The 27,931-nt window shown below is 38.1% G+C and overlaps 3 protein-coding genes across 9 annotated transcripts; 2 read left to right on the forward strand and 1 right to left on the reverse strand.

Annotated features, from left to right (window-relative positions):
- The first annotated feature begins 507 nt into the window (after positions 1-507).
- On the forward strand, positions 508-5,956 carry zp3d.2 (zona pellucida glycoprotein 3d tandem duplicate 2). Of its 2 annotated transcripts, XM_077720893.1 has the most exons (10): positions 508-575; positions 1,225-1,667; positions 2,348-2,463; positions 2,524-2,627; positions 3,181-3,355; positions 3,423-3,528; positions 3,593-3,681; positions 4,264-4,337; positions 4,416-4,631; positions 5,406-5,956. In XM_077720893.1, the coding sequence occupies exons 1-10, from the start codon at positions 548-550 to the stop codon at positions 5,621-5,623; spliced, it is 1,569 nt and encodes a 522-aa protein (XP_077577019.1). In that variant the 5' UTR covers positions 508-547; the 3' UTR covers positions 5,624-5,956. The 2 variants fall into 2 exon arrangements, with proteins under 2 accessions (XP_077577019.1, XP_077577018.1); XM_077720892.1 differs by lacking the exon at positions 508-575 and having other exon boundaries at positions 1,073-1,667; positions 5,406-5,951.
- On the forward strand, positions 5,407-27,759 carry etsrp (ETS1-related protein). 4 transcript variants are annotated; one of them, XM_077720901.1, is made up of 7 exons: positions 5,407-5,519; positions 21,744-21,825; positions 23,593-23,715; positions 23,807-23,869; positions 24,666-25,013; positions 25,086-25,204; positions 25,876-27,759. In XM_077720901.1, the coding sequence occupies exons 2-7, from the start codon at positions 21,744-21,746 to the stop codon at positions 26,134-26,136; spliced, it is 996 nt and encodes a 331-aa protein (XP_077577027.1). In that variant the 5' UTR covers positions 5,407-5,519; the 3' UTR covers positions 26,137-27,759. The 4 variants fall into 4 exon arrangements, with proteins under 4 accessions (XP_077577027.1, XP_077577028.1, XP_077577026.1 ...); XM_077720902.1 differs by having other exon boundaries at positions 23,626-23,715; XM_077720900.1 differs by lacking the exon at positions 5,407-5,519 and adding an exon at positions 21,309-21,656 and having other exon boundaries at positions 23,626-23,715.
- On the reverse strand, positions 5,662-18,673 carry fli1rs (Fli-1 proto-oncogene, ETS transcription factor-related sequence). 3 transcript variants are annotated; one of them, XM_077720894.1, is made up of 9 exons: positions 18,470-18,673; positions 13,887-14,065; positions 12,830-12,999; positions 11,269-11,472; positions 11,084-11,179; positions 9,809-9,877; positions 9,677-9,736; positions 8,845-8,892; positions 5,662-7,784 (listed from the first exon to the last, which is right to left on the reverse strand). In XM_077720894.1, the coding sequence occupies exons 1-9, from the start codon at positions 18,485-18,487 to the stop codon at positions 7,243-7,245; spliced, it is 1,386 nt and encodes a 461-aa protein (XP_077577020.1). In that variant the 5' UTR covers positions 18,488-18,673; the 3' UTR covers positions 5,662-7,242. The 3 variants fall into 3 exon arrangements, with proteins under 3 accessions (XP_077577020.1, XP_077577024.1, XP_077577021.1); XM_077720898.1 differs by lacking the exon at positions 18,470-18,673 and adding an exon at positions 18,052-18,400; XM_077720895.1 differs by lacking the exon at positions 18,470-18,673 and adding an exon at positions 18,070-18,399.
- Positions 27,760-27,931: the final 172 nt, after the last annotated feature.

Genomic DNA, 27,931 nt, shown 5'->3' on the forward strand with positions numbered 1-27,931 from the left:
TCATCACAAGGTTCACCGGGGGTGCTGGCGCTTATCCCAGATGACTACTGGAACCAAGTTGAGGATATCTTGAGTCAGTGGCCAGCCAATCACAGGGCACGAGGAGACAAATGATCATAGCTAAGGGTAATTTAGAGTTTTAGCCAGTTAGCCTAGCGTGCGTGTTTTTAGCTAGCTAGGGGCAATTTAGCCTACAATTAGCATGTTTTTGAAATGTGGGAGGAAACCGGAACAGCCAGAAAAAAACCACGTAAGCCTGGGATAACATGGAAACTCCACAAAGTTAGCTGGAATCGAACCCTCGACCCTAGAACTGTGAGGCGACGCGCTAACCGCTCACCCGTAAAAAATATTGCATGTTTGAGCAAATAAAACAAAGAGTTAGCTTTGCTAGGTGGGGGAAAATGAACTTTATTGGGTAATATAGGTCATATGAGACATGGTGGACAACTAGACAAAGTGGGCGGAGCTTGGGTTTAGTTTATATGGTCCTTTGAGTTAAGAGAAGTCACATTTGATTTTATTGTGTAGGACGACTGTCGTGAAGATGCATCAGGCTGTACTCACACAAGAAGGTACAAGGATTTTGAATTATTATTATTAAATGCGTATTATTTACTGTAATTGATGTTTATGTGAAGCACATTTGTACCTTAAATGTATTTAAATTGTGTTTGTGTGAATAATATTCATAAAAAGTTACACTATTCAGTTTTATGATATATATTGTGGCCAATTATGACCCACTGGACAATATTTCGCAGCCTCCTTTGACCTTTATTTATTTTCCGGACTGCTTATTTTTTTTAGATGGGTTACAGGGGTGCTGGAGCTTATCCCAGTACACAATGGGCAATTGCAAGGCACTTTTGCAATTCAATAATGTTGCTCATATTTTGCTTTGCAAATAAATATATGTATAACTAATTTGAAAAAATGTGATAAACGCAAGTTAAAAATATTCTAAAACTATAAACTGTGTTTGAATTTCTGAATGTCTAAATTACACATAATGGCAATGGCTGTCATACACAAATCAACCACAGAGGGGCACCATTACACCACACGAGCATGATTTAAAGGCCACGATTAAGATGCTTCTCATTAAAACTCTCCGTGAATTCACGGCTTCAACAAATTAAAAAAACAACATTTTACGTCGCGTCAATATGGCTTCTTTTCTTTTCCTTACATTTTTCTTACTGTTTGTTTCATACCAAACAGAGGCAGCACTTTTCCGCCATAACCCAAGACGACCACCGAGCTATTTAATCCAGGAAAATCGTTTTATTTCGAACAATTCTCGAGGAGAACGGCCATCTTTGTTACAGGGCTACTTTAAACTGCCCATGTTCGTCCACTCGCAGCTACCACCGCTGGAGAAGGACCACTTGTCTCCATCCAAAGGCAGCGGCCTCGAGCCTCTACCCGAGCCCGTTCGAGAGCGCCTCTTCCCGGCCCAACGTGAAAGAAGCCCCACTGGCCCGTCGGAGGATTATTCCGTTAGAACGTCGTGCAAAATGGACAAAATGCTAGTTCGGGTTCCCAAGAACATTCTGGGCGGCGGGGAAATGGAACTCAAACTGGGAACATGTCAAGTGAATAAAACGTCAAAAAAATATGTTTATTTTCTAAACGGACTCGAGCATTGTGGCACTAAACGACAGGTGAGTTAATAATTCTCTATAATAATTTTGGGGCCTATGTTTTGTACGTTTTTATACCGTAGTACTTCATTGAAGATAGAAATGATTAGAATATTTAGCAAATAGCTAGCTAACGTCACCGAACAGGTTCACAAATAGCGAGGCGTTAACTCTTTTAAACGCCTCCATTTGGTTTTGTAGTTATAAAGTACTATTGTTTCATTTTAATTTTCTCACAATGTACGTGTTTTCTGTCTTAATTGTATTGAATGGTTATTATGTTTTATACATTTAGCGGCCATTACGTCATCAATGTGCGAAAACTACACGCATAGTTATCACACATAATTTATGTGGCATCGACGGGTTAACCATTTGTAGGCCATCTTGCGTCAGAGTTATTCTGGTGGCGGGTTTTACCAATGTAGCATGTTTGAGAAATTTTCAACACTGAAGGGCTTTTTAACAGAATTTTTGACCTGTTTACAAATAGTTTTATATTTTAAAAAACGTATTAAAGTGGCTATGAAACACACTTTAATGAAAAACATTTATAATTGGAAGTTTTCCATAAAGTTCATGCATTACACACATTTTCGAAGCAATCCTACATATACTTTTGAATTAATAAACTCTTTCAGTGTTTGTGTATGAATATTTAACACATCTCTTATTCTATATCTTCCACTTTTTCTCTGCAGTTGATTAATGGACAGATGATTTATTCCAACTCACTCCGGTACGACCCAGGAATGCTGCAAGGACCCATAAGAACAACAGCACCCTTTGTTCTGCCTGTTGCCTGCGTTTACACCAGGTAATCTCATGTGCGCAGATACAGTAAAATGGCTATTTTAATTTTTGTATTCAATTTTAGGTACCAATACTCCTACAAAATCGGTTACCTTCCAAAGATGCGCAGACGCCACATCTTCAAAGTAGTGAGGAACAGAGCCAATTTTATTCTGACGCCACGAAACGGTAAGTTCTTTGGAAAAACACCCACTTTGCTTTTAAAACCCACTTAATTTTTTAATAAATCGATTAAAATAACTGAATTAAAAGCCTTTCATATTCTGTTTTTGTATAGATCTAAAACAATGTTTATTTTAGCTTTTTTAGAATATATTTTTAGATTTTACAAAATGATTTTTGAACTAAAAACACAGAAAAATGGATTAAAAAATGACAATTATTGATTTAAAAGGGGAAAAATTGATTAAAATAATTGGATTAAAAGATCTGAATATTCAGATTTGTATACATATAAAACTTTTTATTTTAGCTTTTTTTAAAATATATTTTTACATTTTACAATGACTTTTGAACTATATACACAGAAAAAAATTGATTAAAAATGACAATTATTGATTTAAAAGGCGGAAAATCAGGAAATTAAAATACATCTATACAATTTAATGCTAAAACAGAAAGCTACCACTCATGATTGACTTTCCCGGGCCACACAAAATAATGCATCGGGCCATATTTGGCCCCCGGGCCGCCACTTTAACATGTGTGATCTAATTCACAGCTCAGTGGGAAAGACTCGGCCCGTTGGATCAATACACCCTCGGGGAGCCCATGTACTTCCAGGCCGAGGGCCCCCCCGTTCCCGAAGACATGCGGCTTTACATCCACACCTGCTACGTCACCCCCAATACATCGCACGCCTCCACGCCTCAATTTCCAGTCGTAAACAACTTTGGGTAAGCACAAAAAAAGGAAACATTTAAATGGTCCGTCTTTGAACATAATGTTTCCGCCAAAATGAAGGTGTATGATCGAAAGCAAGTACAGCCACTCCAGATTCATCCCGCACCAAAACAACGTGGTTCGATTCTCCGTGGATGCTTTCTCCTTCCAAGGAATGATGGATCAGGTGAGTTGGATTTTCCAAGTTAGGCATTCCGGTGAAGTAAGATTTTAAACAACTCATTTTGCAGAAACTCTACATGCACTGCAGTATGTCGGCAGAAAGTGACACGCCCACCCCGACTGCCAAATCCTGCAACTACGACACGAACTTGGGAAGGTACAAACATATTTATTTGTATATGCAGTATTCATTTTTGTGGTTTGAAAGTTTACCCTAATAAGTGTCCATTTTGTGTATCTAAATCATGTACTGTTTTTAAAAATATATATATAATGGAGATCTGGGTCACGTGTCAAAGTGGCGGCCCGGGGGCCAAATGTGGCCCGCTGCATCATTTTGTGCGGGCCAAAAAAGTCAATCATGAGTGCTGTATTTCTGTTTTAGGATCAAATTAAAATGAAAAGTATAGATGTATATTACATTTCCTGATTTTCCCCTTTTGAAATCAATAATTGTCATTTTTTAATCATTTTTCAGTTTTTAGTTCAAAAATCGTTTTGTAAAATAGTGACATGACGATGATTATATATTGAGAAGTATTTTTTGTCAGCAATAATGAAAACACGATAAAAATGCGATATTTTGAAACTGTAGTGACACCTTCTGACCACCCCCGAAAATGGGGGCGCTGTTGAAGAGAATGCTTGTTCCAGAACTACTAGTAAACAAAATCTGAGGAAATATTTTTTTGACGTTTGCCAATTCCATTGTCTTTTTTTCTTTTTTTGTTCTTCATAGGTGGGTGGAGCTTCATGGCTGGGATTGGGTGTGCGCCTGCTGCGACTCCACCTGCGGATCTGCCGTTTCCTCTTGTAATTAATATCATAACACGCATTTATTGAAACATATCAATGACTTTCAATAATTGTTAAAAAATATCTATTTTTCAGTTAGTGAAATAAGGAGTGGAAGAGGGTGGAAAGTACAGCCCACAGGACATTTATTCAAAACGCACAAAAACAAGACATTATTTCTCTCTACTAAAACAACAAGTTTGGAGTCCGTAGTAAAGACCACCGCCCGGCCACCTATAGGTGGCGGAGTAGAACGGGAGGAGGGGCCTAAAGGCTCCGCGGTGGTCCTGGATGCTCGTCACGCCTTAAAAGGTATGGTAGAAAAACATTAACATTTTCTAAAAGTAACTGTTTTTATTTGGGAAATTGGGGTTTATTTTATCGAGGTTTTTGCTGAAGAAATGATTTAGCATGTTGACGGCCTTGAAGCCCCGCCCCTTTAACGGGGGAGGGGCTTGGAAGTGGTCACATGGAGCGTTTTTCTTTGGAAAAAAATGAATTTTCAACATCAGTTACATGTGGGATTACATTTTTGTTTGTGTTATATTAAATAATGTTTAAGGACAAAAATGACAGGTGTCAAAGTGGCGGCCCGGGGGCCAAATTTGGCCCGCCGCATCATTTTGTGCGGCCCAAGTAAGTCAATGATGAACTTTCTGTTTTAGGATCAAAATTAAATGAATATTATAGATGTATATTATATTTCCTGATTCCCCCCCCCTTTTTAAATCAATAATTGCATTTTTTAAATCCTTTTTTTCCTGTTTTTAGCTTTAAAAAAACATTTGTCTTTATGAAACAACTTAAAATTGTTTTATAGCATTAAATTGTTTTATTTAAAATTCTTTTTACTGTTTAAATTGCATGTTGTATGACAATATTTCTTTAAAAATATATATGTATATATTTAATCAAAAAGAGAACCCAGGTGAGCTAACTTCAACTATTTTTACCTTCTTATATTAATAAAAAAATAGGGTGCTATCCTAACATATTTTTAGGACAGTGTTTTTTGATAATTAAAATATATGTAGTGTTAAAAAAAAACAAATACTGCAAAATTCTAACTATATATATTTTTTTCAGAGCCTAAAGTGCAATTTGGTAAAAAATCCACGATGATGATGATGATGATGAAGAAGATGAACCCTTCCAAATCTCCGACGCCAACACGAAAAACAACAAAACCACAAATGAAGGGTAAGACGACCAATCGGGAACGGGAGGGAAAGTTTTTACCCAAAAATTCAGAGGTCAAAGAACGACAGCGAATTTTTGAAGACATCTTTAAATTTGACAAATAAAAAACCAACTCAAAGTTTCAACCAATCCCTTTTTGTTATCTACAGGGAACATTTATTAACACGATTAAATGTACAGGTCTGTACAAGTTTTTTACAAAAAGATTTTTGGCTAACAAACGCATTCGGTCGACTACCAAACAATGTAGTACGTAGATTTAAAAAATACAAATAAGTCTACACAACTCTAAATATTTTTGGGATAAGTATAAACATGAAAGTGAGAGAAATTGTTTAAAAAGTTTTGCATGAAAACCTCAAACTGTTATTTTCAGATTTTTTGATATTTTTGAGATTTTATTGGTTTATTGTATTGGTGCATTACTGTTTTTATGTTTTTTTTGCTGAACCATTTTTTAGACATTTTGAGCAAATCTTAAAAATGTTGATCTTGCGGAAATATAATTTTTTAGCAATGTACATTTGAATTGGGGTGTGTAAACTTTTCGTAAAAAACGTTCCAAAACAATAGCATACAGTAAATACAGTATATTTTTAAAAAGTCAGATGTAAATTTTTTGTTATTTTTTTGCGTCCAATCGTAATGCCCCTTTTCAAGAAAACCATAAAAATTAACCATATTACACATTTCGCTTTCCAATGACGACATTTTCGTCTGCTTTTTTCTTAAAGGGACAGACAACACTTTTTTCCCCATGTTCATTCTCAAATATAATTTTTTTTTAAGTCAAAACAATAGACATAATTTTCATTCACATTTGGAGAATTAGCGATGAATTCTCATCTTTCCGTGTCATCGACGGCCATTTTTTTTACTGACATCCGTTTGTTGGCTCCGCCCATTCATAAATGGGCTGTCAATGGCAGCCAATGTGTTGATAAATTGGGGGAGGGGTGCAAAAAATTATGATTTTTGTCGAGAAAAACGTCATAAAAAGCCATTATTTCCAGAAAATTGTTATCGAGAGTGGTAGCCAACATTGTGCAATTTCAGCCAATCAAATGCGAGTAACCCAGATGACCCGCCCATGCCAGTCTATCATTGTATATGTAAGAAATTAACGCGTTTATGTATATAAATATGTATTTTTTAACCTTTTTTTAGTTATATTTTACTTGATTCATTTTCTGAACCGCTTATCCTCACAAGGCTCGCGGGGGGTGCTGGAGCCTATCCCAGCTAACTCGGAGGGGATACCCTAAATCGGTGGCCGGCCAATCCCTGGGCACAAAGGAGACAAAGGACAACCAATTACAGCTAATGGCAGTTTTTGACTAATTAACCAGCTAGCTTAGCCTAGCTAGCATGTTTTTTTGTTTTTGCGGCGGGGGAAGAAACCGGAGTACCCGGAAAAATCTCACCCAAGCCCGTGGAGAATGTGCAAACTCCACAATTACAGTGAGGAGCCACCGGGGATCGAACCCTCGACCCCAGAAATGCGAGCCGGAGATGCTAACCGTCACCAAAACAAGTCATTTTTTTACTAAAATACTTTTTAAACAACCGTTTTTTGAGGCAAAGGTCTTTTTAAACTCGGGTTTGTCTGTCCCTTTAACTCATTGGCCGCCATTGACGGCGACGTTCGACGCCATCCTTCCCGTGCCACGTGGCTTGGACGCCCCCTGGCGGCTAACGCTATACTTTTTCATGACCCCAGCACTCAGTAGTACGAGCTCAGGTGGGAGTGGGCTGCCGGGTGTCTGTTCATGGCCGCCCCGGGGTAAATGGGGCTTCCGGGTGAGTTCCAATAAGTGGACGGCGGCCCGAAAAAGTTCCCGGGCGACACGGGCATGGGCGGTGGGTGGCCCGCCATGAAGTTCATCTTGGGCTGGTGGCCGTGGTAGGGTTGCACGTAGGACATCTCCGTTTGGTACTTGAGCATTCCGCCGCCACCGCCGGCGCCGTCGGCCGCCTGGTGGCTCTGATGCGTCTGCGAGATGCCCTGGAAATCGAACTTGTAGGCGTAGCGCTTGCCGTGGACTTTGGTCATGATGTTTTTGTCGTAGTAGTAGCGCAAAGCGCGGCTCAGCTTGTCGTAGTTCATGTTGGGTTTGCTCTTGCGTTCGCCCCAACGCTTGGCCACCTCGTCTGGGTCGGTCATTTTGAATTCGCCGTTAGTGCCCTCCCAGGTGATGATGCCGGCGTTGTTGCTGTCCGAGAGAAGCTCCAATAGGAATTGCCATAGTTGGATCTGGCCGGAACCTGTATAAGATAGTGGAGGGATTGGGTGGTGGTATTTTAAAGGGAGAAAGTCAAATGTAATTCCATTTTTTTGTAATTTATTACATTTTTTTTATCTGATACTTTTTAGGTATTCCTTTAGATTTATATATTATATTAGATGTGTCTTTGCTATGAGCGTATTTGTCGTAATCCCTTGTTTATCGCTCTTGGTTGCGTTCGAGATCTGCTGGTGTTGGTGAATAGCGGCCATGTTTGGACAGTGTTTTTATTTAACACCCAAAGGTAGGCACTGCCTTTAATTAAATTATCTTATATTTTAAAGCACCCTCTTTTTCCTATTTTGGATTATTGTTCCTAAATTTGCTCATTGTTCAAAAATTTTACTATTACGGTAAATAAAATCATTTAAAATAAAATTAGTGCACCACAACAACATAACATAAAACTTATTTTTAATACTTTTAAATTGACTTATGTCATAGTTGATAGTCTTGACTGTCAAAAGTGCAGTCTCAATGAGTTTTGGTTCTGGGGAAACTTGTTTTTGGATAGTGTGGTTTTAGCATCCCTTACTCTAATACACGGGTGTCAAAGTGGCGGCCCGGGGGCTAAATCTGGCCCACTACGTCATATTGTGTGGCCAAGGAGAGTCAGTATTGATTATAGATATTATACGTTTAATTCCAACTACAGTCAAAACTGAATAATTTACCGCCTGCCCGCTAACGCCTCTAAAATGAAATCCCGATAGTAAACAAATGGGACCTTTCCACTGTGCGGCTCGGAACCAAGGCGGTACGTTTGCGGATTTGGACCTACCCACAGGCCTTTGGGCGCTGAGGTCGGGCGGCTCGTACCAACCTTGCCTGCCCGTTCGTTTCTTGGACGGGCGGACGGCTTGGCCTTCTGCGAGGAAGACAGCGAGGCAAATGGTCACAGGCGACCTTTCCGTCCATCGTCTTTTACGTCAATCTTATTTAAACCCCGCCCCTCTGCCCCGCCCCCTCACGTGTTGCCAACACAGCCAGTGCAAAGGCCTCATTTGTATCATCCGCTTTTGTAGAAGCTAACCGCTTACCTGGGTTGGCTAGCCGGCTGCTAATGGGGCCTAAAGTCTGATAGGGATCTGGAAACAAAAAAAATATTTAAAAAAATGGCATTAAAGTTGTAGTATTTCATTTTGGGAAAATATGACTGTTATTTTTCAGGCTCTAAGTCACACTGTTTAAAAAAATGGTTATTTATACTCAGTCTTGACTGATATATACCGTATTTACTCGCATATAAGCCGCATCCCTTAAAATTGCCTTTAAATCTTTTAATATTTAAAATTTTACAATTTCTGACCGTCATTATTCAGGCTCTAGGTCACACTGTTTAAAAATTTTGGTAATTTAAATTCAGGCTTGACAGATATATATCGTATTTACTCGCATATAAGCCGCATCCTTTAAAATTGCCTTTAAATCTTTTAAAATGTTCTCATAATGGCTTATTATTGTCTTTTTGCGTTCATGCTCCATGTTAGCCTATATTGCTAACATGCTAAAAACATTCTCATCTTTCTCTTCTTCTCCTGGAACTATGGTTCATCTCGCAACAGCGCCCTGTTCTCTATGGTGGTTGGGTGGTGTAATTGCAGTTCAAAATTATTAAATATAAATTTTGTCAACACAAAATTTAAAAAAAAAAATATTTTTCTATATTTAACTTTGATTAATAGCGTTTTATTGTTTGATTTAAATTATTATAAGATGTACCTGTATTTTTCTCGATAATTGAAACATCTCCCCATAAAAATACCATTTTATTAAGATATTTTCCACATTTTCCCACTTTTTTTTTAACCAGTGCGACTTATAGTCTGAAAAAATAAATTTTAAACATGTCAGATTTTAGACAAATCCCACCTTGACCGATTCTCGCCACCGGTTCTGACACTCTGCCATGTTGTTGCTCCATGGCGGAACCTATTGAAAAAAAACATGAATAATGTTACAAACAAGCCCCGCCCACTCCCTTAGAGGCGAATCTTTCGATACCTTTGGGCACGACCGCCATGTTGTTGGCACTCCAGCTGTTACCCCGGCCGATCTCGTCAAAAGTGTTTTCTGAGGATCAAAAAAAAAAAAAGCCATGAGACATTTGGGGGTGACGGATCAGCGAATCTTTTGAAGTAGCCATAACGGGTCAGGGAGGTCTTCAAATGACCTCCTGGTTTCTTGGGTGAGGGTTCTTTTGTTTTGGGAGGACTCTGCCTGCATCAGATTGTGAGTCGTGTCCCACTTTTGCGACCTATAGGCCCCGCCTGCTTCCTGTGCCATGGCAGCTGCTTCCTGCCCAAAACGGCTTGTTGAGTTTAGGTTTTAAGATTCATCAGCAGAGGCCAAGGAACCGCTTTGGTCTGGTACTTAAACTATTGAACGGGGCTCTGAACTCTCAACGCATTGTTTCGGGAAGACTTCTGTTTTTGTTTGGGTGTGATAAGGCGGGAATTTGGTGGATAAACTGAGATTGACGAGATGGATAGAGTCCTTGGTAGGAAATGTAGAAAAATGTTAGCATTTGGGGAATGTTCTAGAACAGGGGTGTCAGACTCGGGTTGGTTCGCGAGCCAATTTCAACTTGATTTCATGTGGGTTGATAGAATATTTAGATTTTTTTTCATATAAATGGATTAAAATAACTGGATTAAAAGCTCTGAATATTCCGTTCTTTTATAGATCTAAAACAATGTTTGTTTTAGATTTTTTTTAAATATATTTTTAGATTTTACAAAATGATTTTTGAACTAAAAACACAGAAAAAATGGATTAAAAAATGTCAATTATTGATTTAAAAGGGGTAAAATCAGGAAATTTAATATACTCTTTATTTAACATTGATCCTAAAACAAAAAGTCGTGATTGATTTTCCCGGGCCGCACAAAATGATGCGGTGGGCCACATTTGGCCCCCGGGCCGACAATTTGACACCCTTGTTACAAAATTTCTGCAGGTTTTAAAATGTTTTAAAGATTAATAAATCTTTGACTTTTCTACTTCTCTCTGAATTGAATTGAGTGCTTTTATTGTCATTATGTGATTTAAAGATTTCACCAGAAATTGCACAAATAACAACAACAAACTAACAAATAAGTGTTCAATGTAATTATTCACAACTTAAGTAGAGAAGTGCACAAATAATAAATACAAAATCAATAAATAAGAAATAAGTATTAAATTAGTATGCAACGTAAAAACAGTAATCCCTCAAATAGCGCAGTAATTGTCAACCAAACATGGCCGCAATCATTGAAAAATCGCCAAATAGCTTACCGGCTTTAACCTGAAGTCGAGGCTGCGCAGGAGGCGGAGCCTGCGGCGGTGGCGTGTTGGTAGACGCCGTCGTAGAGTATGAAAAAGTCGGACTACCTGATGAAAAACAAAAATCCAGAATGGGGAAAAGTAGGGTTGACATAATGGCTTTGTCGTTGAAATGGCGCTAAGGGGCGTGGCCTTACTCTGCCGGAGGTAATTGAGGTGCGAGAGCAGGATGTCGGCGTTGTAGGCGGACGTGAGGTGCATCATGTCCTCTTTGGTCAACTTGCACAGGGCCTTGCCGTCCAGTGCCTGGAAACGCATGACGTTGACTTCCTCCAGGACGTACTCTTTGATGGCCCAGTCCAGCCACTGGCGGACGTGGTCTTGGCTCCACATTTCGGGGTCTGGTGTGTAGAAAAAAAGACGTACATATTGTAGTACATTTGAGACTTTTATGTGTGCCCGATTGGTGTGTGCACTTGGTAGTAAGTTTGTGTCCGTTTGGTGTGTGTGTGTGAAAATATGTGACGTATTGTGATGGTGGGTTTTAATCCCTTAATAATTGCTAACATTTTTGGGGGATTTCGTAACTTGGATATTTTTTGTATCTTGAGTTTTAAATATATTTAGATTTTTTTTATAAATGGATTAACATAAGTGGATTAAAAGATCAGAATATTCTGTTTTTATAGGTCTAAAACAATGTTTATTTTATAATTTTTTTAAATATATTTTTAGATTTTACAAGAGGATTTTTGAACTAAAAATGAAGAAAAAATGGATTAAAAAATGAAAATTATTGATTTAAAAGGGGTAAAATTAGGAAAGGTAATATAAATCTATACTCCATTTTAATTTGATCCTAAAACAGAAAGTCGGCACTCATGATTGACTTTCCCGGGCCACACAAAATGATGCGGCGGGCCATATTTGGCCCCCCGGGCCGACACTTTGACACACATGAAATGTAACAGTGTGTTGAACCTGGACACATTTTTTTTCTCTTCTCCATTTCAACCGCCTGGCGTTTAATATCTTGATAAATTGATGTCCAGGACAAAAATGTCTCACCCCAGGAAATGCTGCTGAATCATTTCCACCCGCAAAACAATGAGCGCACCTTTTTTTTTTTTTTTTTTTTATGATGCCAGTAACAGTGGGACCGCACATGGCGTCTTCGCGCGTCTGTCGTCTTCTTCGCAATTGTTAAGAAAGGCTGGCCGCCGTGAGGCAATATCCACCACGTAGTATGACGCAAAAACTGCTCAAATCTGAAGGGGAGGGGGTGCCACTGACTCACTGATGCCGCCATTGCGGCTCGAGCGTATAAAGATGATTTGATATATAAATACGTATATTTTTTGTTTTATTTTCTATATATTGCATGCCAGATTAGAGTATGCATTTGTAGTAATAGTAGTAGTAGGGGTGATAGCAGCAGTTGTAATAGGATAGTAAGGGTGATAGCAGTAGTTGTGGTAGTAGAAGGGGTGATGGCAGTAGTTGTAGTAATAGCAGTAGTGGTTAGGAGTTGAATATATCCATTAGGTGGCGCTGCAGTTAATAGGATAGAATTTATTAATATTCATCCATTTTTAAGGTGCACTGAATATTAAGTCTTTACCCCTTATAGCGCATAAAATACGGTAAACGGAAATGTAATGACCTAAAAGATTGAAAATCACGTTAATAAACATAAAAAATATTGGCCGGTTCAACGGGTGCAATTGTCACGTAAGTCCGACATTGGAAATGACTTACCGGCCGGTACAATGACGCGTTTTTCCTCTGTGACGGTCATGCCGGGCGGGGGGACGTCAGGGGGGCTGACCCGGGGTTCCGGATACGAGGGCTGGTACGCCATTGGGATGCCGTCGTCGCTCATGTGGCGGGAGCGCTTGGTCACGCTGCAATCCACCGGGGTTTCGTGGCTACGACACGCGGTTAAAGACGCCGTCAAACGGATAGGTCGCCCGATAACACCACTGACAACCCAAAATCCAAATACTTATTCCAGACACTTATTCCAGATACTTTATTCCAAATACTTTATTCCAAATACTTTATTCCAAATACTTTATTCCAAATACTTTATTCCAAATACTTATTCCAAATACTTATTCCAAATACTTATTCCAAATACTTATTCCAGATACCTATTCCAGATACTTATTCCAGATACTTATTCCAGATACCTTATTCCAAATTATTCCAAATACTTTATTCCAAATACTTTATTCCAAATACTTTATTCCAGATACTTTATTCCAGATACTTATTCCAGATACTTATTCCAGATACTTATTCCAGATACTTATTCCAGATACTTATTCCAGATACTTATTCCAGATACTTATTCCAGATACTTATTCCAGATACTTATTCCAGATACTTTATTCCAAATTATTCCAAATTATTCCACATACTTTATTCCAAATACTTTATTCCAAATACTTTATTCCAAATACTTTATTCCAAATACTTTATTCCAAATACTTTATTCCAAATACTTATGCCAGATACTTATGCCAGATACTTATGCCAGATACTTATGCCAGATACTTATGCCAGATACTTATGCCAGATACTTATGCCAGATACTTATGCCAGATACTTATGCCAGATACTTATGCCAGATACTTATGCCAGATACTTATGCCAGATACTTATTCCAGATACTTATTCCAGATACTTATTCCAGATACTTATCATTAGTCAATCAACGTTTATTAGCAATAATCACTTTTAGCATCTTTCGTGCATATAAATAAACAACTCATGTATTTTTCCAAGAAATTGAAGCAAAATTTGTACTCACGTGGTCCCGTTGACATGCTCGACTCGCTTCTGCGCGCCGGCCGGCGGCCATTCCGGCTCGCCGTGCTCGGGACTTTGCTTGAATCCGCCCGGCGATGTCATCTCCGCCTTCATGTGCATGGCGGCGGTGTAGGGCGTCTCGTATATGGGTTGGTCCTCGCTCACCACAGACAACGCTTCCTGTGGGACACATTCGCGGGGTTAGCGGCTATTTTAGCACACTTCCTGGTTACCTTCAGTCTTGTTTTTGTGCGAGAACAGACCACGTCTTGGTGCTAAGGGGCGGGACTCGACCAGGCATCGCTAGTCTTTAACCTGGGGGTGTCAAACTTACGGTTCGCGGGGGAGTTTGTAGCTTGCTCGTACTGTACTTGGAGTTAAGTGCGTTTGTTTTTTTTTTTGGGGGGGGGGGGGGACATGGATGTTGTAAGACTAGAATTTTGTGAGTTCTGGGATTCAGTATTTTGGTCTGTTTTGCTCTTTCGCCCCCTGGTGTCAAAGGCGTCTAATTGAAATAAGACTGAAAAAGTGTGGGTCGTCTTATATTCGGGGTCTAGACATTATTCCCATTTAGAAGGATAGGATTGAAAGCTAATGCTGAACACTTTGGTTATAGCATTTTTGTGGTTTTTGTTCAGGTTTGTTTAATTTAATCATTTATCTTCTTAGTGATTGCATATTATTTGACATATATTAATATTCAATAGATATTAAGATGTGATGGACAGTTTCACATGATTTGAATGAGGCAAAATAGCATGCTTTTTCTCCAATATATTATATATATATTTTTTTTTTATGTAGTCAATAATTTCTGTATAAAAAATGAAATTTGCCGTTCAAAAATTCTTTTTTCAAACTTAAATGTTGAAAAAGAAGGTTGCCGCGTAATTAGGTCGTCTTATATTCGGGCAATTTAGTTTGAATGTGATCCACTAAACAGAGTTCGACACCCCTCCATCAAAAGTCTTTTTTTTCGGATTTGAAGTCCCGAAGCGAAATTTTTAAGACGACTGGAGGCCGGGCCGGGACGGGCCGGGGAGGGCCGGGGAGGGTCGGGGCCTGAGAAGCGTGTTTGTTTAGAGGAGCCCGCCATTGTCTTTGGGGCCTCGTACGTCAGCGCCGTGCTTTTTCAGCGGCCGGCAGGAAACCCGGCCGCCATGTGCGGCAGAACCTTTTGGCACGGGCCCGCCGAGAGGAAGTCCAAAAGATGTGGGTCATTAGAAATCTGCAAAAACACCCCGTGGTCAAGGGTGGTGCGAAGGAGGCGAAGGGGGGGGAACGAGGGGGGTGGGCACAGAGGACATTCTTGTTGTTGTTGTTGATTGGATTATTATTATTTTTTTCTCTCCTTGTTGCGTTATGTTCTGTTTTAAAAAGCCATTTCTGAATGTATTCCCACCTTAGAAACTTTCACTCTAGAGCAAGGGTGTCAAACTCGGGTTGGTTTTCGGGCCTCTTTAACCTCAACTCCATTTTATGTGGGCCGGACCCCGTTTTAGATAGAATATTTACTTTTTTTTTTATGAATGGATTAAGATAATTGGATTAAAAGCCCTGAATATTCAGTTTTTTATAGATCTAAAACAATGTTTATTTAACTTTTTTTAAATATACTTTTAGATTTTACAAAATGATTTTTGAACTAAAAACACCGGAAAAATTGATTAAAAAATGACAATTATTGATTTTAAAAAGGGGCATATCAGAAAATTAAAAATATACATCTATATCTATCATTTTAATTTGATCCTAAAACAGAAAGTCAGCACTCATGATTTACTTTCTCGGGCCGCACAAAATGATGTAGCGGGCCACTTTTGGCCCCCGAGCCGCCACTTTGACACCTGCGCTTTAGAGTTTGCGTGGGGGTTAGGGTTTTTATTTCATAATTACCGCGATTATTATATATTTTTAATACATTTCTAACCTTTGCTTTTGTAAAAATCAATTGAATCATTTCTATTAATATTAATTCATATACATTTTTCCTAACATTATTCGGGTCAATCCTGCCTCTTTAAATTAGCCGCTACCCGCTAATCACTACAAATATTAATTCAAAATAATAACAATAATTGCCACTTTTGACTCCAAATTCAACTGCATTAACACAAATTTTTAATACGATTTTCCCAAAAATGCCTTCCTGTCCAAATAAGGTGAAAGCAAGAAAAAATACACAAAAAATGTATCGCACCACCACATTATAAACGCACCTAAACACGCATTTTTAATGACATTTCCTTCATCTTTAAAAAAATAATAATAATCTTTCACCCTTCTAAACCACTGCGTGCAACCAAGAGTACAAACCGAATACATAACTGTCCAAAAAAATATTTTTTTGACGTCTTACAGATGCATATCGCAGTACTTTGATCATATCGTTATCGCCAGCTATTGCGCAATCGTTTTAGTTTAGTTGGTTGACTATCATGTTTTCCATAATTTAATCACACTTTTTTTGGAGTTCATAAATGACTACCGTAGTTTCCGGACTATAAGTTGCACTTTTTTTCAGTTAAATTGACCACCGACAGCTTATGTTGTTGTTTTTTTTGCTAGTTATTGAAAAAAAACTTATTTTTATATTAATACATAGCTTTTTTTGTATGTTGTACTTTCTTTTAGAATTTCAAGTTTAACGTTTGTTCTTGGCTTCTGGTGAACTAAAAAAAACTGCCCCCCAAAAATCCAAGTTGCTTTCTACTCCAAAAAATACGGTATTAACATTTTATTTTATTGTAGTTAATCGATGACATCATATTATTACCTGATAATTAACACTTTTTTAAAAGATTTTAGTTGTAAATTGTAAAAAGAATTGTACAAACATTTCATAAGGCTGATTTTGATCGTCATTATTTTAAGTCATAACAAATACATGCAAAAAGATGCATTTTTTAAACAAAAATAGGAATACAAACTTTATTGAAACCGATTTTTTTTAAATAAAAACATTTACAACCCTACTAAACTATGAATAGACAAAACCTTTTCATACTGAATCAAAATTTAAAAAATATATATATATCAAAATAGTCAGATTGACCACACCCCAAAATTAAAAATTCAAAACTTTATTTAAAATTTACATGATTTTTTTTAGCATTCAAAAACACTTACAACCCCACTAAACTATCAATAGACAGAACCTTTTTCATACAGAATCAATATTTTAAATATATATAAATCAAAATAGTCAGATTGACCCCACCCCCAAATTTTTTTGTTAAAAAAACTTTATTTATAGTGTTCAGCCAATACGCGAAATGTCCCCATAAACCACCAAATCCGACATTTATGATTTCAATCATCGGCAGGGAGATTTTTTTTGCACCAGAACACCCCCCTCCCACCCCGCTTAAGCACCCCCCATGCACACAAAGTTGCACAAAGGTTGCGAGCATGTCTGAGTACCCGCAAAAAAGCAGAAGTAAAAGTCACCCCGAGCTGATTTTGCAAAGCGTGTGGTTTTTCGTCCCCTCGGCCGAAACATCATCTACACTTTTCCACCCGACGGCGTCTTTTTTTACATCCAAGTTTTACCCCTTTTTGTGCACGTTTTGCCATTTTTTGGGCCGCTGTTTTCAACCCAGCTCGGCTCCGGGTCGGCGGAAATATGTGCGGAAAGTCTGAGGTTTGAGACAGGAAGCCTGCAGAGTCGAGATAACGACACCTGACGAGCGCTCCCGTTTGCAGCTATAAATTAAGACTTAAAATAAACCCTAACAACTCACACACACATGCACACACACACACTGAAAACTTTTGCGGGCCATTGTGTGACAAAGAATGTGGACGCCATTATGTTTTCAACACATTTGGTCCAAAACAGCGGTATTCCACTTCACTTCATAACATTTGGAAACTTTGGTGACACACCTTTAACACTTTGCCTACCATTGACGGCCATAAACGTCCAATTTGTAAAGTAAAAGATTAAGTACTGGAAAATACGACTTCCTCAAACTACACATTGCTTATGATGAACTTTGTTTCGCAATTAAAAATGGGCGAAATAAAAAGAAACATTTAATTTGGGGCCTATTTGAAATATATATGTTTATATTTATTGAGCTTTTGTTGTTTTTAGACAAACTGGTTGAATTTACGCTCGTTTTGACGAAACGTTCGATGTTAAATAGGTTGAAAATAATTACCGTTTCATGTTGACTTACATGATGCCTTCACGGACACCTGCCGCTCCGGTTGCACGCAGTTTCCACGCTGTAAATTGAACTCGTAATTCCCGAATTAAATCCACGTCGGGTTCTCATAGCGTACCGGTTCGATTCGGTCGGCGTGTTTTCAGCACGTTACGCGAAAATGCCGGTTTAAAATAATTAAGAATACACTTTTAAAAATAAAAACTAGCGAAACGACGGCCCTTTTAGAGCCTTTTTTCGACAGCGACAAAATGACGCCGTGGTTAACCGGTGTTATTCGAGCGCCGACATACAACCACGAACGGGAAGGAAGAGGAAATTTTGTACAAGAAGGAAAGAGTGCGGGGGGACTCTCTCACTCGCGGTGTGGGCCAAGTCGCGCGTGGAAAGTCCGTGAAAGCCGCAAACTTACCTTGATGGTGCAGTCCATAGTGGAAGCGCCTGGTTCATTGAACGCACCTTTTCGTTACGGACGGGCGGGGGGATTCAATTTAATTGCGAGCTTGGATTCACGCAGAGTCGATTGACTCGATGGCGCAAACCATTGTAGTGCTTTTTTTTTCGTTTCTTTTTTTTTTCGTGCACACCAATAAACCGGATGACAAGCTCGAGCTTTCTCGCTCTCTCTCTTTCTCTCTTTCTCTCTTTTTTTCTCTCTCGCTCTTTCGCATGCTCCCCCCTCTCTCTTTTTTCGTTTTTTTTAAAGTGGGAAGTGAAGTCACCCTCGCAAGACACGTGACCTTCATTGAATCTTATAGTTGTTATTGACGTGTCGCAATCATTTGCTGAGAAAAGTCGATTCATTTTTAAGCTAACGAGAAAAAATGCAAGCTGACAGATGTGAGAGGGATAGAATTGTTTTTCCCCTTTTTACAGAATATATTAATAAATAAGATAAACGATTTTTTAAAAAAACGCAATACTGCGATGGCAATAGATAAAAAACATTGGCTACCATGACGATGATAGACGTCCAATTTATTTTGACCTGGAGGAGGTGAATGAACGTTTTTATTTTATTTTATTCAAACCTCAGTCAAAGAAAATGGCAGCCAATTAGTTAGAAAAAAGGAATTCATTAATCACGACTTTTTAAACCCAAAAAATGAAAATTTCTATTTATTACATTGTTTTAATTCCAAAATGGATCCCTTTAATCAAATTCTCCAGGATTGCCTCTAACTACATAATAGCTTTGTCCTATAATCACTCAAAACATCCTGAAACGAACCTAAAAAAATCTATAAATGTTATTTTTAAATTTAACCCATTGACTGCCACTAATAGCCATAAACTTTCCTGGCAGCCATCCTTGAAAAGACGCCATTTTGGGAACAAAACAACAAGATTGTCGTCCCCGGCGGAATTTCTGGCCTCATATCAAAGGCCTCAAGTGACTGGTCGCCGCGGCGAAATCCATTTTTTTTGCCTGTTCCCAGAATAGCCCGCTTGAATGTTTGCGTGCACGCGTGTTGATTTCCCAGGTGATGGCTCGCATTTGTCCATCTCGCCTTTCCTGTCCGACACAATGAAGGAAATTCCCCGGCAACTTTTTTACTCTTCGGTCCGTTGACTCACTTTAGCACAGCAATCCTTAAGGAGACCAAATCAAAAATCACATCCCAAGATGCCCCCTCACCAAATTATATTCAATATACGTCCATTTTAATTCATTTCCATTTGTTTTTCTTCCTAAGCAACATAATTTAAAGGAAAAAAATCATATTCCTTTCGAATTTAAATGTTTTTCTTTAATTCTCCAATTTTTTTGTACATCTTTTATTGTTAATGGCAAGTAAAGAGTTCATTTCTGTTTTAAGGTGCTCGCAGGTCACTTCCAGGAAATTTTGAATCATTAGCTATTTAATTTGTTCTTCGTTTTGTCATTTCCTGTTTATTTTCGGCCATTTCCGGTTCAACTCGAAAAAATATTCTATCTTTGTTTAAAGTAATTTAAATCTCTAATCAATTCTAATTATCGTGTTACAAACTGTTATATGTTAACTACAGTCTTAGTTTTTTTAAATAATTCGCTGTTTTAAACTCGTCTATTTCTTTTTCGTTTGTGTACTGCATTTAAACTCTGTTTTCGTTTGTTTACTGCATTTAAACTCTTTTTCGTTTGTGTACTGCGGTTCTTTTTAACCCCGCGTTTCTTTAATCAACAAAAAGAGCATGTTTTAATCAAATAAAATGCTTATATCGTCATTATACAAGTATAATGACATTAAAAGTTTTCGCTACGAAATGCACAAATAAATCAAAAACGAAGTAGTCCGCCAAGCTCGAGCGGTGTGTGTACTGGAGCTCCCCCTACTGGACTGGCGTATATTATGCCCGGGGAGTGGTGATAAATCGTCGCTGTAACATTAAGCCACATACACATACACACTCCCCCAAATCACGAACTCACGACTCAGCGACGAGCACGATTTCACCCCACTTTTCCAGATGGAGTGTGTTTTGGGAGGGACTTTTTGTTTGTTTACACAAGGGCCCAAGCGGACCCGAGCAGGCGGGCTGGGCAGGTCGGCAGGCCTTATCTCCAGCGGCCACTCACGCTGAGATTTCAAGACTTTTTTTTTCTTTTTTCTCTTCATCCGAGTAGCCTCACTCTCTTGTTTAGACGCGTGTGTCTGTTACGCTCCATTGTTTCAGACCAATGCCTCTTAAAGAGACATACACACACGCACACGCACTTCCCATTCATTGTCTTGCACATCATTAAAAGAGCTCAGATTTTTAAAAGGCTGCGATTTATATCTTATCTCGGATTTTTTTTACGATGTTTTAAAAAACGGTAAACTGCCATAAATAATAATATAAAAACATTAGGATTGCTTTATTTTTAAACAAATTTAAGCCAACCTGGGTAATTACATTTCATCAACTTTTTAATGCAATTATAACAATGCATTAAACAATTAAAATGGCAAAACTATTGTAATTAAGGCAGAATGTAAATGTATACGTGATTTTAAAAACAATTATTAAGTGCATAATCGTTCACTATTTTCCCAGGATGGATTTTTCTTTTAAAATACATTAAATTAAATAAATTAAATGAATGCAGAATTAGATAAAAGAAAAAAAGTGCCATTAAAGGTTTTTGTTTTCGTATTTCTTTCAATAAGTTAATTTTACTATTTTATGTCTATTTAATGATTCAATATTTAATTGGTCATTCACTTTTACATTTTGATTTATCTTCATTTCCACTCTAAATTCTTTTTTTTTAAATGCCTCATCAAATTAACAAAAAAAATGAAACAACTCCATCCCAAAATATGTTTTTACACATTCCTTTATACTACATTCTAAATTAAAACCTTTTCAAATAAATGTCCCCTTCAAAATAAATCTTTCCATTTCACCTCACGATCAAAGTAGCCATGAATGAAAGTTTTGGTGGTCTCTTGGTGGGGAGGGGGGTCTATGACGTCACTCCATATGCTAGTCACGACTCTGCTTGCCACGCCCACCTCGTCCGGTTAGCTCTTATAACGGAGAAGCCTTCACTTGCCTTTTCCCATTTCACAACTGGTCACCAAACAAACATGTACTGGGACTCCACCATCAAGCCGGAAACCAAAATTAAGGTATGAATTCACCTCAAACCCCTTTTAAAACTAAAAAAAAATAATTATAACAATAATAATCCTAATCATAACACTCCTCCCTCACAGATGGAAGTATGCCAAAGTGGCTTCTACACGGAGGACTTTAGGACCCAGGAGGTCCCGGCAGGTTTCGACTTTCCTTCTTTTGGTGAGTTTCTTTTTTATTTTGGATGCGTTTTTTGACTTGTTCTCTTGCCATTGACGGCGATGGACGTCCAATTGAATCGCATTGAACTCGGGGAAGGATTTTTAGTGGACGTGGGCTACTTCCTGGCAGCTTTGAAAGACGCAGGAAATAGTTTTGTCGTCATCATCACATCTGTCAGAGCTTTTTGGGCCCGCCAGGCCTTGACACGCATGTTTGTTGGCGTTTGAATCGGGGTGGTCAAGTTAAAGATACCCTCCCCTCGCTAATCCTTTCCTCCAGACTTCCTCCTCCAACAGATTTAGAGCCTAGCCCCCCAATCTCCTCCCCCCTCCATGGCGACGCTGTCACACTCCCTCCACCGGTGTTTCCTCCGTGCTTCCTCCTTTGTTTCCTCCATCCATTCAGCTTTATAAAAAATGTAGTGCAGTGTATGCTGGTTGGATGGTAAACAAGGGCAAATATGCTAATTGTAGCAACTTGTATCGTTTTGCTAACTACCATAGCGGATCGTCGGTTAAATCTCAGCGAGTGATACACTGAGTTTGGGTAGTTTTTAAATGAATGGAAAAAAATGGGGGGAAATGGGGAAAAATGGGAAGAAATGGGAAAATGTGGGATGATGTGAGAAATAGTGGGAAAAATGGGGAAAAATGGGAAGAAATGGTAAAAAGTAGGAGAAAAAATGGGAAAAAGTTTGAAAATGTGGGGAAAATGTGGGAAAAAGTGGGAAGAAATGGTAAAAAGTAGGAGAAAAAATGGGACAAAGTTTGAAAATGTGGGGAAAATGTGGGAAAAAGTGGGGAAAAATGGGAAAATATTGTAAAAAGTGGGGAAAAAAAAGTTGGTTGCATTGATACTTTGGCAGAAATATGCAAATATATATTTTTTAAATATATAAAGTTATCAAATTATCGTTTTGCTAACTACCACAGCATATTGTTGACTAAATCTCAGCTAGTGATGCATCAAGTTTGAGTACTTTTTAAATGAATGGGAAAAAATGGGGAAAAAATGGGAAAAATGGTGGCAAATATGAAACTAACAACTTATCTTGTTTGTGGTTTTAATTTTTTTTACTGTACTCTGATTGGTCTGATATAGTCTGTTTTGTACTGTTTATAACACATGTTGCTTTCATAAAAAAATGAGAGAAAGGTTATTGCAGATCGTCAATTAACCAAACAATGTTGCTTTGCTGCCCTCTGTTGGTGATTGCAGGTCATTTATTATTTTCCAAATAACAAAACAACAGGTATAATATTCGCTGTATGGTAGGTTTACTTAACAAAAAATAATAAGAAAAAGAAAGGTAGATTTATGGAGTCAGTCTGATAAAGAAATATGTGATAAAATCTTAATTTACGAACAAATTAATATTCTGACGACATTTTCTATTTTAGTTCCTAAAATAGAAACCGCAACAAAAACATAAATACAAAGAAGCAGCAGTCAACTAGTAACATTTATTTTTTAAAAGTGCGATTTACGAAAAAAATAATAAATGAGTTAAAGGCAACCACGTAATTTTACCTTAATATGAAAAACAATTCTCAATGAACTTTCCCTGCCTTTTATTATGGATGTAATTCCACTCCCAACCACGAGAGAGCAACCGCGCGTAGCCAAAACGAATGAAACCCCATCTCATCCTATTTTTTTCTCAGTTTTGAACGTCTCTGCTTTTTCACTTTTACTGAACATCATTTCATCTTTGATTAAAAATAGAATATTACATAGAAAATACATAATTTTCTCTAATATCTCCAGACTACCCTGGTGAAGATGTGTCTTTTGTGTTAGACAGCAGCAAGGCGTCCACGCAGCCGCCACCACCACCACCGCCGCCGCCGCAGTATCCACTGGACAACTGCTATGGCGAGCCGCCCAAAGGTCAAAGGCCAATACATTTTTAATAATTTGAAGCAAAAGCAACAAAAAAATGAATTTAATGTTCGTTTTTTATCTGTTTTTGTGTCCACAGACATGGGCCTCTTCAACTTGGACTCCTTCCAAGAGTTTAGCTGGTGGACTTCGTACCCACAAGGTGACTTTAATGGAAAAATGTAATAATAACTATAACTGGGAATAGAAAAAAATGAATAGATACAAAATATTGATGTTTTTTATTTTATTTTTGCATTTTGAGGACAAAATGCTTTTTGATAGCAAAGAAAAAGTTGCAATTGAAGAATAGAGCATTCAAATTTGCAATGACAAATATTTAAAATGATATTTTATAACATTGATTGATCTTAAGACACTTAAAAAGGGAGAATATTTAATCCAGTTTTACCCTAACAATTATGAAAATAATATATATTTTGTCTTTTTATTTACCACAAATAAAATATGACATTAATTTATAATAAATAAAATATTTTATTTTACTTTTTAAAAACAAAATTAACTTTCTTTCTTCTAACTAGACCAAAAAAAATCTATAATTAAAAATATTTGTCACTTTTTAAATGTATTTTCATAACAAACTGCTTTTAAAAAAAATCAATTTCAAATTTTTCACGATTTTATTTTATCGAACATAATATTTAATGGATTATGTTTGTCTTATAATATTGTAAAGTCTAATTTTAATGATTAATAGTAAAAGTAATTATTCAGTTATTTTATCCTTTTTTTTTTAAAGAACCACTAACAAAGCTCTAGAGCCGCACCTGGCTCTCTCAATCCTTCTGCTGTGAATCCAAAGTTCATCCCAAAATGGACGCCCAATTCCTCTTAAGTGGGAAGATTGGCACGGAAGAAAAAATCTGTGCCAAAAAAGAAAATCAACCTTAAAGTGACCCTTAGCTAGTTTTGCTAAATTTCATTGCCTTTCCTAGACGGCCTGATGCTGGAGCAGCCACAAGGGGGCGTCTACCAGGAGGCTGGACCCCCACAAAGCTATCAGAACCTGGCCCCCCAAAGCGATAGCTTCAGCCCGGCGGCGGAGACCCCCGGCGGAGCTTTTGTGGGCGAGTCCGAAAGCGGCTTCTCGCGTCTCTACCCGGAATCGGACCCCCACGGGCCGGGTTTCTGGTCCGAGTGCCCGGCGGCCGCCTCGGACGGACGAGGCCCCGCCCCCGGGGGCCCCAGACCGTCGGACCGCTACTACCCGCGAGTGACCAAGCGCAAAAACCCGCCTCGCCACGAGCGGGACGGCCACACGGCCGTCATGTCGGCTTATCCCGGTGGGCCATCGCTTGACTTTTTTTCTTCTCCCAAATTTTTCGGCGGAATTAACCCTCCCTTTTTTTGATTAGGTTCCGGTCCAATCCAGTTATGGCAGTTCTTACTAGAGCTTCTCCTGGACTCGGCCTGCCGCACCTTCATCTCCTGGACGGGGGACGGCTGGGAGTTCAAAATGTCCGACCCCACAGAGGTAAGTAAGGCTAAGGCGCTGGTGTCAAAGTGGCGGCCCGCGGGCCAAATGTGGCCCGTCGCATCATTTTGTGCGGTCCGAGAAAGTCAATCATGAGTGCTGACTTTCTGTTTTAGGTCAAATTCAAATGAAGAGTATATATGTATATTATATTTCCTGATTCTACCCATTTTAAATCAATAATTGTCATTTTTAACTTTTTTTTCTGTTTTTAGTTCAAAAATCATGTTGTAAAATGAAAAAATATATTTTAAAAAGCTCAAATAAACATTGTTTTAGATGTAAAAACTGAATATTCAGGGAGAAAATCAGTTAATATAATATATACATCTATACTCTTCATTTAAATTTAATCCTAAAATTCAAAATGTCCCCCGTAGTTGGCTGGGATGGACTCCAGCACCCCCTATGTGACGATAAATGGTTCAGAAAATGAGCGAATTATATGATACAAAATGTCATCCACTGAATAATATCACAACAATTCATAACCTGAAAAAATTGCTAAAAATTTGGTGCAAATTTAGTTATAAATTGTCCAAAATATTCCATTTAAATCCTATTTCTTCAATCTGATGACCGATTGGTCGATTAAACTTGGCGTTTCTGCTCATGCTAATCGATATTAGCCGATACATATTGATATATATTTTTTTGAAATGTTTTTAAAGGTGGCCAAACGATGGGGCCAGTGTAAAAACAAGCCCAAAATGAACTACGAAAAATTGAGCCGCGGTCTGCGCTACTACTACCACAAAAACATCATCCACAAAACGGCCGGCAAACGCTACGTCTACCGCTTCGTCTGCGACATGCAAGGCATGCTGGGTAAGACGGCGCAGGAGGTCCTCAGCAGTCTAAACATTTTGCCCGCCAACGCCGCCACCGCCGAGTCGTCGTCGTCCGACTACAACGGCGAGCGCTGGGCGTAAAAAATTGAGGGGAAAAAAATGGAAAAGTACCTGAAAAAGGGCAGTACTACGTGAGGAATATCGTGTTTTTTTGCACAATAAGTGACGATGGCGTTCAAATCGCCATGTCGAGGACAAGGTGACGGCGGACGCGCCCAAAAAAGGACAACGCCCAAAAAATGCAACTCCATCAAAAGTCTTTTTTTTTTGACCAGGACAGTGAAAAAAAATGAAGAAAAAAATTGAGTCATTTAAAGGAAAATGAACTTAAAAAATCATTTTTTTAAAGGAATGAGTGGTTGGCGGCTCGCAGTTCTCTGGTTGGGGGTTCAATCCCATCTTAATTTTTTTTTGAGTTTTTGAATTTTTTTAAAGGAAAATTTAATTATTAAATTTCCAATTTTGAGGGAATGAGTGGTTAGCGGCTCGCACTTCTGTGGTCGGGGGTTCAATCCCAGCTGAAAAACAAATATTTTTTTGAGTTTTGGGATTTTTTAAAGGAAAATTTAATTTCAAAATGTACAATTCTGAAGTGCTGAGTGGTTAGCGCCTCGCAGGTCTGTGGTCGGATGTTCGATCCCAGCTGAAATTATTATTTTTTTGATATTTTGGGTTTTTTTAAAAGGAAAATTCACTTAATTTTTTTTTCCATTTTGAAGGAGTGAGTGGTTAGCGGCTCGCAGTTCTATGGTCGGGGGTTAGATCCCAGCTGAACAAAAAAATTGAGTTATTTGGATTTTTTTGACGGGGAATTCACTTAAAAAATATATCATTTTGAAGGAATGAGTGATTGTCGCCTTGCAGTTCTGTGGTCAGGGGTTTGATCCCAGCTGAATTTTTTTTTGGTTGAGTTTTTTTTTCTCGGAAAATTTAATTAAAAAATTTCCAATTCTGAAGGAATGAGTGGTTAGCGCCTTGCAGTTCTGTGGTCGGCGGTTTGATCCCACCTGGAAAAAAATGAGTTATTTGGATTTTTTTTAAGGAAAATTCACTTAAAAAATGTCCAATTTGAAGGAATGAGTGGTTAGCGCCTCGCAGTTCTGTGGTCGAGGGTTCGATCCCAACTGGGTCCTAACTGTGAAGAGTTTGCATGTTTTTCGTGAGTTTTCATTCATTTATTTCTTCCCCAAAATATCTACGCTAGGCTAATTGTACGCTAAATTTTCCTTTCCCCGTCTGCTGCCTGTAGTTATCTGGGATAGGCTCCATCACCCTTTGTGACCCTTGCGAAGATAAGCGGTTGAGAAAATGAATGAAAGGAATACCTTACGTTAAAATAGTCTCCCAATCTGATATAAATCAAGATAAAGACACAATTGTGTGGACATATGCTAATCGCAATAGCATCAATGCTAATATGATTGACAGTTGGTGTTTTTAAAGCCTTATTTAATCGACTCATTTTTTTATTTTTTTATTATTTGGTCAAATTTGTTAAACACGCTTTACTTATTCATTTTTAATTTGAGTTTACAGCACCTTTAATTTTTTTTTTTGTAGAAATGTATGACCCTAATACTCCGTAGCATTTAGCCGTGTTTTTTTTAGAACCAAATATTTGTAAATAATGTTGATATGGTGGAGTTTTGTGCATCTTTTATATTTTTATAAACACTATACTACTCAGGTCTACCTCTGCTGTCTAACTACAATGGATAAACTAATTATTTTCATGTTTTTTTGATGACCTATGTCAATAAAATGTCAAAAAAAACAGACATTTATGTTAGTTTATAATGCCTACTAAGTCAATTGTTTCAACTGTTTGTTGTTTTTGGTTAATGTGTTTGCTAAAACTCACTTTAGCTTTTGATAA

This window comes from Stigmatopora nigra, chromosome 7 (genome assembly GCF_051989575.1).
Source record: "Stigmatopora nigra isolate UIUO_SnigA chromosome 7, RoL_Snig_1.1, whole genome shotgun sequence".
NCBI lineage: Eukaryota > Metazoa > Chordata > Actinopteri > Syngnathiformes > Syngnathidae > Stigmatopora > Stigmatopora nigra.